This window comes from Pteropus vampyrus, unplaced genomic scaffold (assembly GCF_000151845.1).
Source record: "Pteropus vampyrus isolate Shadow unplaced genomic scaffold, Pvam_2.0 Scaffold56, whole genome shotgun sequence".
Lineage (NCBI taxonomy): Eukaryota > Metazoa > Chordata > Mammalia > Chiroptera > Pteropodidae > Pteropus > Pteropus vampyrus.
Genome location: NW_011888837.1, coordinates 1196191 through 1207451, shown reverse-complemented (window position 1 = coordinate 1207451; position 11261 = coordinate 1196191). Strand labels below are relative to the sequence as shown.

The window sequence follows — 11261 nt, the reverse complement described above, 5'->3', positions numbered from 1 at the left end:
AATTGTCAGTAAAACATGTTTTTCTTTACTCCAAAAATACATCCCCAGAAACAGTTGTGATATGACACATGTATTATATAAGTGAACAAATTACTTTGACCTTCTTGTTGTTTAACATTAATAAGATGCCAGATTATACATTGATTCTTTATGTTAGCCTCTGCTCATCAAAAATGAAAAAAAAAAAAAAAGGGAGAGAAATCAATAATAATTGAAAATATATATACAAAAAATCAAAAGCAATGTTATTTAAACTGGCTGAAATTAGGTCACAATTTTACAATAATCGATTGACTTGCCCATCCCTGTAAGTTTTCAGAGAGAATTTTGCCCTAGATTTCAGAGTCTCTTTTAGGCCCATAGGGGCTTATGCTCCTAAAAATTAAAAAGATTTCAATAAATGAGCAAACCTACACATAACAATTATCTGAAACAGTAAAGATAAATAATGAAAGGTAAACCCATTAATTACATTCATTTTAATTAGTTTAATCAGTATTAATAAGCAGCTACTGTGGGCCATGCACCTGAGACACTAAGTTAATAAAGGGACAAATAATGCTTCCTCTCAAGCAGCCTGCATGAGAATTTAGGAAATAATCTATTTTTGTTTAATGAAAATGATTAAAGGTGACTGGTATTATGACTCTTTCTGTAAATACTTAGTGATTTTTAGATATTAAAACTATAAACTAACTTAACATGCATCTTTTCTCTATCAACATACTTATGAAAAAGTGGATTTTGTTTCCTACAAACATTTTGACCGATGCTATTTTCCCCCCCAGATTTATGTATGACTATTCCATTAATTATGGCCAAGCTCCTCTGCCACTTTTAGTCGGTTACACCAAGAGTTATCTTTCTATGGTAGGGTCCTGCTGTACCTCATCAAGCCCAACCGTATGCTTTTTGAAAGAGGTAGGTGTCATTTATTACGTAGCTCTTTCCCCCTTTTATTAATGTTATTCCTTTTTTTTTTTTTTTTTTAATTGTAGAAGTTCAGATTCTGGAATCAATAAGTTTCTAACATGCTTCTTTTGCATTTTGTAAATTGGGAAAACAAACAAACCACCACCTCTGAGAAAGAAATAGCAATACATTTCTTTGGTCAGAATTCAGTTTTGTAGTATCAAAAAAAGTCATGATATTTGGTCTCTTTTTGCCATTCCTACACTTTGATTTCAATGGATCTTAACCATCTAATGAGATTCTCTAACTTATTTTCTAGAGACTCCAGATTAAACATTTATCACTTCTCACCATTATGTCAAATCGAATCTGTTCACAATATGCTGCTTATAGAAAGGAGAAATCAAGGCTCAGGTAAAGATTAAGCACCATTAGTATGTTTACCTCTTTGATTCTGCACTATCTATTCTTAATATTAGGATTATCTAAGAAAATGTTTGTAATAGAAGATATAGACTATAGTCTCAAGTCTCATGTTCTAATAATTCTCAAAAATATGGTCTAGTTCTTTTCTCTACACAGAATATGAACAATAAGGAACAAAGCTGTGTAGTAAAACATGAGACTTGCTTTTAATCAACCTATTCCATGTACTCACACAGAAAAACTGATAGACCATTAGGAATAATTTCTTCAAAATTTATATTAGCATATATTACAAATACAAAAGTAATAACAAATTCTTTTTTGTTCATCACCTGTTATTTGCTTTGCCCATTTTCTTCTTGGAATGAGAATTCCTGGATTCTTATTATATGAAGCTATGTGCTATATAATATTTATTTAAGCTTTATGAATTTATACTAATTACTTAGCTACTTTCTTTGTAACCTTTGTGTTGATTTTTGTATGGTTACTGTTAATTCCATATTTTAATTTTGACAGCATCTATGTTTATACTTCTCTCATATCTCCTCAGACATCTAGGATTTGTCAGCTTTATCTTTTCAGTATTTACAGTCTCTTTAATTCCTTCTACTCCAATCCACAAACTTTTCCTTTAATGGAAATAAAGAATTTATTTCATGTTGGCACCAGATCTTAAGCTTCCCTAATGGGAATAAAAACTACTCTCATTAGGCCTTTAAAAATAATCTTCCATTTGAGTAGTTGTAACACTAAATGGCATTTTCTCTAAACCTTCATTTTAGTTTTCCTTTTGCATTAAGATGGTGCAGTTGGCAAGTAGCGCATAGAAGTTTATAATATAAAACCATGGATATATTTACATATTAATCATTAATTTATACGTCCATTAGTCTCTAGGAATTACCCCCAAGAAAATAGCATTGAGTATGAACAAAGACTTAGCTACAAATATTGCTGTTCCTTTTTTCAATATGAAAAAATTAGAGACTTACTAAATGTCTCTAGAAAGCATACTTAAATCAATTATGATATATTTATATGAGAACACCATACAGTTTATTATATTGTAAAGAAATATATAACAAAAACTACAAAACGTTAACAACGAAATTAAAGATACAAAATAAATAAGACATCCCATGCTCACGGATTGGAAAAATTAGTATTGTTAAAATGTCTGTACCATCCAAAGCAATCTACAGATTCATTGCAATTCCTATGAATAACTCAATGGCATTTTTTTTTCAGAAATATAAAGAAAAAGCATCTTAAATTCATATACCTAAAATGATCCTGAAAAAGAGCAAAGTTAGAGACCTCATTCTCTGATTTCAAAACATACTACAAAGCAACAATAATTAAGTTGCCGTGGTACTGGCATAAAATAATATACAGACCAATGAAACAGAATAGAGAGCTCAGAAAAAAACTCTTTTTGACTAGGGTGATGAAACTACACAATGGAAAAAGGACAGTCTCTTCAACAAATGGTGCTGGGAAAATTGATATCCAGTTGCAAAAGAATGAAGTTGAATCTTTACCTACACTATATATTAAAATGAACTTATATTATGCAAATGAATTAAAGACCTAAACATAAGACCTAAAACTATAAAACTTCAAGAAAACATAGGGGTAAAGCTTCAGGACATTGGATTTGGCAATGATTTCTCGGAATTAACAAAGCATAGGCAATGAAAGCAAAAATAGATGAGACTATATTAAACTTAAACTTCTATGCATTAAAGGAAATAATCGATAGAGTAAAAGGCAACCTATGGGAGAAAATATTTGCAAATTATATATTTAATAAGAGTTTAATGTTCAGAATATATAAAGAACTTCGACTCAACAAAAAACCCAAGTAACCCAATTTATAAAAACTGAACAGAATTCTCCAAAGAAGATAAAGAAATGGCCAACAAACATATGAAATGATGCTCAACATCATCAATCAAAAATACAATGAAATACAAATACAAGAGAAATACAAAACCACAATGCCAGTTCACACTCATTAGGATGGCTACTACCAAAAGAACAGAAAACAGTGTTAGTGATAATGTGGAGAAACTGAAATCCTTGTGCACTGTTGGTAGAAATGCAGGATGGTACAGACATTATGAAAAATACAAAGCCTCCTCAAAAAATTAGTAAAATTACCATAGGATCTCACAGTCTCATTTCTGCATATATATTCCTAGGAATTCAAAGTAAGATATCAGATATATTTGCACACCCATGTTCGTTGCAGCATTATTCACAACAGCCAAGAGGTGAAAGCAATCCAAATGTCCATTTATAGATGAATGGATAAAGAAAATGTATATACATACAAAGGAATATTATGCAGCCTTGAAGAAAATCCTGTCACATATTACAATATGGATAAACCTGGAGGACATTATGCAAAACAAAATAAGCAGTCACAAAAGGACACATACTATATAATTCCAGCTATATGGAATATCTAAAGTAGTCAAAATTGTAGAAACAAAGTAAAAATGTAGTTGCCAAGGTGGGAGGATCAGTGTTTATTGGGTATAGGGTTTCAATTTTTCAAGACGAAAAAATTCTAGAGATCTGTTACAACAATTTGAATTTACTTAACATTACTGAACTGTACACTTAAAAATAGTTTAGATGGTAACTTTAATGTTACATGATTTTTACCAAAATAAAGAATATTTAATGATATAGAACATATTCCTGATATGTTAATAGGTAAACATGTCAATAGTATATCAGCATAATCCTTATAAAATATTTAATACATTGTAAACATTTTAAAATACTACGGGTTTCACACCAAAACATCAACATCTATTAACTGCGGTTTAGGGCTATAGATCTTTATTACTTCTTTTATCTGCACTATAGTTTCTTAGTGAATTTATAAAAACATTTAAGATGACTATGAGGGGGGCCCAAAAACACAACATTGGCCTTATGAATAGAAAGACATTAGTGCTTTCTTTATTGCCTTTTTAAGATCTAACATTTTAAAGTCAATCTTCAATTATGTAGATCTGGCCAGAAGAGAAGCTGCATATGAGTACTGAAAATCTGAAAAGATTCATTGGGGATGATTGAATTTTGCGTAGCAGCTTCAGCACATAGGATCCATCACATAGCAGATGTGCTCCATGTAGCTGTTGGGAACAAAGAATTGAAACTATGGTATCATTCCTCCAGACTGTATTCATAATGAAACCAAGAAGACTGAGAATCTGGTAAGCTAACAAATTCTTTTTTAACTGTTTAGCCATCTCATAAAATTAGCACAAAAAGTACCTACTGCTGATCTGGAGGATGTTTTGCCACTAGCTGAAGATGTTACCACAATTCTCTCTAAGTGCTGTGAGTCTACCTCTGAGGATTGCATGGCCAAAGAGGTAAGAGAATCATCGCCATCATCATGTGCCATTTACTAAGTAGCAGGCATTCTTTTAAGCTGCTTTTTACATGCATCATCTCAGTGATGTTCACATGTAGCTGAGGAAAAAAATATCTTGTTAACTCCATTTTGCAGACGAGGAAACAGATTAGCAAGGTTCAATAATTTGAAGTCACACAACTAGTAAGTGGCAAAGTCCACACACAAAGAAAACATTATCTGATTCCCAAGAACTTAGTCAGCCTGTAGAGCCCAATACAGTATCCATTAGCTGTACATGTTTACTTAATTATAATTAAACTTAAAATTTAAGTCACACTAGCCACATTTCAAATGCTCAATAGTATTAGTACAGATATAGATAATTTTCATCATCACCTAGTAAAGGTCTGTGAGACCACATCGCAACCATTATACTATTAGGAGCTACTAATGTTTTTATTGTATCTGTTGTAGTTTGATCTTCGTCTTGATTTTTCCATTATTTTTTGTTTATATAATCTTTCAAGTAATACAAATTTGAACAGTTACTTTAGACAAAGTTCATTCTCCAAGTCTGTGGACCTCTTTAGGAATAAATATGTTGTCCTGGTCTTTTTCCATTAAGAATATGTCTGTTAATAGGTGTTTTTCTATAACCTGACTTATAATGGCTAATGGAACTCTACCACTATGTATCTATTGCATGTACTACAGCTGTCTAACTAATATACTATATTTTATTTAACAGTCCTCTATCACTGGGTCTAGGTTGTTTCAGTTTTTATATTTTAAACAATGCTGCCCTTAATAGCCTTGTAGCTAAATCTTCTCTTCACCATAATTATTTTCTGAGGATAAATTCTTAGAAGTCAAATTGTACATTCTAAGGCTTTTAGTATAGTGACAAATTGCCCTCCAAAAATATTCTACCAATTTACTCCCTAAGAGCATTCACACTGACTTTTATATCCATCATGCTGAGGCCAATAAGCCTGTGTAAACCTTCCTTATTTTTAATTGGACCTACCAGGAGACTAAGTGCATAAAACCACAATTACTTTTGTAGCTGCCTGAACACACAATAAAAATTTGTGACAACTTATCCACAAAGAATAGTAAGTTTAATGACTGCTGTCAAGAAAAAACACCCATGGACATTTTTATGTGTATATACTTCACGCCAGCTGCTCAACCACCTGAGCTGCCAGAAGTCGAGATGCCCACAAATAAAGATATGTGTGGTAATGGAAACACCAAAGCCACGGACAAGTAAGTAGAGTTCATCTAATTTTTTTCTTGATAGTATTGATATTCACTAGCGTTAAATGACAAATAAATTAGATGGGAAGAAATAACAAACTTGTAACTGGTTTCTTCCAACTAAGAAAAGAATTAAGATAAATACATCATGTGTTGCATACATGATGAATAGTATATACATACTCATGACATAAAAATATTTCACGAGTAGCCCAAATTAACATGTCAGAAAATCATTTATCAATATCAGAGAGCAGAATTTAGACTGCATTGAAACTATATTTGTCTAGATACTGTTTTTGTAAATGCATAGACAGTAGTAGGATAATACAATCAAAGAATTTACATAAATCAATTTTCACTGAAAAGCCAAGTAAAATATCTACTTGATGCTTTATATAGAGTTAATTTTATTATTACACAAGGACAGTTCTATATGCATTTGGTAAAAATCACATAAACTGAATGTGTGTGTGTGTGTGTGTGTCTGTGTGTGTGTGTATAATATAGTATGCTAATGGATACAGAGTACACACTTTAATTCAGTTATTAGTCACAATAACTTCAAAGCAACTATTAATAACTTGGATTTCAATGAGAATTGTGCTTTTAATCCTAAATCTGTTCATTTGAATTTAGTTTTAGCTAAATCTTATTTTTTATTTAAAGATGCAGAAACCAGGTACTCTGCCTTTGTTATAGGTGTTAAATTTCAAAACATGATACATATACACAAATAAACCCAAGCACATTAAGCGTATTATCTCCTCTCTCTCTCATGCCAGGTATGCATTTGAACTAAGTAGGAGGACTCATATTCCAGAAGTATTCCTCAGTAAAATACTTGCACCAACCCTGAAAAGCCTTGCAGACTGCTGTGACTCTGAAGATTCTGCTGCCTGTTTTAATGCTAAGGTACAATTTTCTAGATCAATCTTGGTCTAGATCAAGGGGTGGCAAACTGTAGCTTGTGGGCCACATCTGGACTGATGCCTGTTTTTGTATGGCCTGTGAGCTAAAGTGGTCTTAAATTTTTAAATGGCTTTAAAAAAAAAAAGATTAACATTTCATGACATTAAAATTATATGAAATTCAAATTGTTTATGTGTTGTTTATGGCTGCTTTTGTACCATGATGGCAGAGTTCAGTAGTTACAACAGAAACAATATATGGCCTACAAAGCTTAAAATATTTACTATCCGGCCTTATAAAGAAAATAGTTGTCAATGGTATAAACTCTCATACTAGAATTCTGATTTAACGTCTCCTGGAACAGTGTTAAGACAAATAATTTTTATGTAATTATTTTCTTACAGGTCCCTCAACTGAAGAAAGAACTATCTTCTTTCATTGAAAAGGGACAAGAACTATGTGAAGATTATTCAGAAAACACATTTACTGAGTACAAGAAAAAGTAAGGGATTTGTCCTGGTCATATCTTTCAAATTTATCAATATTAGCCTGATATTGTGATTTGAAAGTATAGTTGAAGACATAAGATGTGCTAAGTGAGCAATAAAAAGAGGAGATTTAATTAAAAGAATTTTTAAAAAGTAGTTAGAATTTAATATCTGTGTAAAAAGATATTAACAGTTCTTTTCTGGGAGGAGAAAGAAATCATGTATATCAGGTGAGGAGTCAATTAGAACACAGCCACAAACATAAATTACAAGATCTGCAGAGACTCGATTTTTAAAAAATTAGTCCATAGTTTATCAATATTCTTGTCCTAAAACAATCAGTAGATGTCTCTATACATAACTGAGAAACTATAAAACTGCTGGAAAATGTTACCTAACTTAATGGCATATTGTCTAACAAGAGGACCCAAACTTTCAACTAAGTATAGTATCACCTATCACCAGGATGTATTCCCTATAAATTGGAAAATAAATTTTAATTAATCATACATAGTGTTTTACAACAGTCATTTTTCTCAATTAAGAGAAAATTTTCTTTACAAATAGGTGTTAACATTAAAATAGGTAATAAAAAAAAGCAGTTTTACTGGGTTCCTGAAAAATGTCTATTAAGACCATGTCATCCTCAATTTCATTAAGCAGACTTCTTAAATTCATTTCGAATTATCTTGAACACAGAGCTCAATTAAGCACAAATAGAACTCCATAAGACTTCTCTAAAGAATACCCAAAGAGCCCCAAAGTTGGACACTTCCTTAAATGACCCCTATGAAGTCAACCTTAACAATGCTGTGAAAGAAAATGAAAAACCATGAAAGCCTTAAGTTAAAAATTGTTATTTACCAGTTACCAGAAAATTGCATAATTAATAGATTATGGAGATTATGGAGATAATGTAGATTAATGTAAAACAGATAATGCAAGATTAAGCTCTCTACCAGAGTTTTAAACTCCCGAATTGCATGAGGTAAATAAGTGATAATTTATATGATCTCTATTCCAGATAAATATGTAGTAGAACTGACATTTATGATTATGAAATTAGAGAAGATGAAGACTAATCCCATCATCCCTTAATTTTCCCATCCTCTGAGTTCCTTCTAGTCACTTGCATCCTCCCCCAGCTGGAACCAACTCATTTGAATGCTTTTAAGAGTTACCTTGTCCCCCTAACCTTCTTGTCCCTTCCCAGCATCCACCTCCCATTGCCTTTTACTTGGCTGGCGACTATGCTTAAAGAAAGTGATAAAATCAAGCTGAGTTGTTTACCACAAGGGTAGAGAGTTACTAAGATAATAGAAAGTGATAAAACCAAGCTGAGTTGTTTACCACAAGGGTAGAGAGTTACTAAGATAATAGACAATTCATTGGAAAAGGATCCAATGAATTCAAATCCTGGCAGCACCCTGAAAGTGAGCTGGAGAGCTGGTTAACAGTAGAGCTAAAAACAAGAACCAAAGTTCTCTGACTTTGTTTCATCATTTTCCAGCAGAGCTAGTTGAGAAGTAAGCAAACTGAAGGGAAAACTGTACAAAATATGAGAGAAAAGAAAAGGCATTACAGTGGCATGAATTCCAATATGGGAAATATTCTTTAAGGATCTTGAAACTTAGAACTGGAGAGAAGATGAAAGATCAAGGAAAATAGAACAGGAAGTTATCCAAGTTGATATAATTGAGCAAATGAAAGAGGAAAGACTAGAACTTAAATTCAAGCAGCAATTTGTATATTTACTTTCATGATCTTAAAAGAGGCATAGATTTCACTTTCTAATCTCAAACTGAGTCACTAAAAATAATTGCACAGATATGTAGAATTTCTTAAGGTGCAAGTATTTCTATTTTCCTTTTTTTATTGTAAAATAGCTGAAATGGCTATCATTTTCCCTTAGAAATGTTTATAAAACACATCAAGTAATATCTTACAAAAATGGTCTTTCAGACTGGCAGAGCGATTAAAAGCAAAATTGCCTGATGCCACAGCCACAGAACTTGAAGGGCTGGTTGACAAGCGCTCAGACTTTGCCTCCAAGTGCTGTTCCTTAAACTCACCTCCCCTCTACTGTGATTCTGAGGTAAGATTTAGCCATCCACTGATCACTGCACAGTATTTTTAAAAACTTACACACTTAGATTTACTCATTATTGGCAGTCTTTTCCTGGTGCTATTATAACTTTGTTGTCTTTACAGTGAAAGAGAAATGTGTCCATGCTATGCTAATTTAAAAGCAAATTTAGGCAGTTTCAAAACTTATGAAATTTTACACTTTTAAAGAAAAAGTTGTGAACACAGACAGTATAGTACAGTGTTTTTCAAACTATAGGTCATAACCTATTAATGGCTTTTTTAAATGAAAGAAGAGAAAAAAAGAATAAAGTAGAAATTAGTCCATCTAACATAGCGAGGGTAAATATTTTGTGAAAGTTTTATTTCACATATATGTATACAGGTATCAGTAGATAGATTGATAAAGGGATACTTTAGCTTTAATGTAACAAAAAAATACAATTATTAAAAGTCACACAAATATTTCTTACCATAAATTATTTTCTAAAAGTTAAAAAATATCGATATTAAAATGTTGGATTAATTTTCAATTACACACATTCTTTTAGACACTATCAGTTGGCTTCCAACTGTGAAAGATAAAGAAATTAGAACTCATATTTTCTAATTTCCCTCCCTACTCTTCCTAATTTATTAGTTCTTGGGCTCATATTTCTTTAATTATGACCAACCTCTCTTTTAGCCCCTAGCTCCCTCTCATTCCTGTCTCCTTTCTCCTTCTTTATTCCCTTCTCCCTTAAATGTAGTTGTATAGTTGTCAGATTTTTTTTTACCTTGTGCAATTCCAGTAGGATCTTTTCTTTTCTCTGATAGTAGGTGAATTAGTGTATCCCTTTCACTGCATCTGAGCTAGTTAGTTTTCTTCTATAAACAAGAGTGTGAGGCTGGTAGTGTTTCATCTTTATGTAGACTGAAGGTGTGAAAGGGGAGGAGAGCCCAGTTTCAGCTGTGTAGATCCACTGTGAGCAGACTTAATTTATGCTTTCTCTAACATTTTGTTAATTGTGTTATACTAGGGTTTCCTCCTCCAAGTCAATATCTATCATATAGCATGTTAGCCTTTTTCAGATACCTTCAGTCCATTTGTTCACATCGTGCATTTGACCTGTAACTGTCCAGGAGTCAATTCAATTATTTGGAAGAGTCAAGAGATAAGGATAACACTTTATCTCACTTTACTACTAATTTGGAGATATTAGTGACAATACCAAGAACGTTGCTGTCTCACTCATTCCATTTATGGAATAGAGAAGCAGGGTTAAGACCAAATCTGCCATACTGAAGTATTTTCTTCCTTTGCCCACTGCTTTCTGAAATTCATGATATTAAGATATATTCTTCCCTTCTCTGGTGGTAGCTGAGAGTTTTTCACCAGGTTTTATTATTGTTTGTCATGTGTTGAGGAAGAACCATTTATAATACTTTTTTTATATTTTTTCTGGAATTCATTTTATTTTTAACATTTTATTTATTTTTCCCCACTGCTCTCCCCTCTGGTAACCACTAGTCCATTGTCCATGTCCATGCATCTCTGCTTGTTTGTCCTATTCACTTGTTGCTTTTAGGATTATATCCCATGTATAAGTGATAGCATGTGATTTTCAGCCTTTTCTGTCTGGCTTATTTCACTTAGTATTATTTCAAGGTTCATCCATGTTGTTACAAAAGGCAGTATTTCATCTCTTCTTATGGCTGAGCAATATTCCATTGTGTGTATATATATATATGCCACAGCTTATTTAGCCAATCATCTATCATAGGATACTTCAGTTGCTTCCATGTCCTGGCCACTG

General features: G+C 32.3%; 1 protein-coding gene across 1 annotated transcript in view; it reads left to right on the top strand.

Annotated features, from left to right (window-relative positions):
• Positions 1-11261, top strand: part of GC (GC, vitamin D binding protein) — a 39332-nt gene that overhangs the window by 17363 nt on the left and 10708 nt on the right. The window contains exons 6-11 of the mRNA XM_023530902.1: positions 1232-1326; positions 4607-4736; positions 5787-5989; positions 6766-6895; positions 7297-7394; positions 9343-9475. Of these exons, the coding sequence (XP_023386670.1) occupies positions 1232-1326; positions 4607-4736; positions 5787-5989; positions 6766-6895; positions 7297-7394; positions 9343-9475 (789 nt within the window). The remainder of the gene's footprint in view (positions 1-1231; positions 1327-4606; positions 4737-5786; positions 5990-6765; positions 6896-7296; positions 7395-9342; positions 9476-11261) is intronic.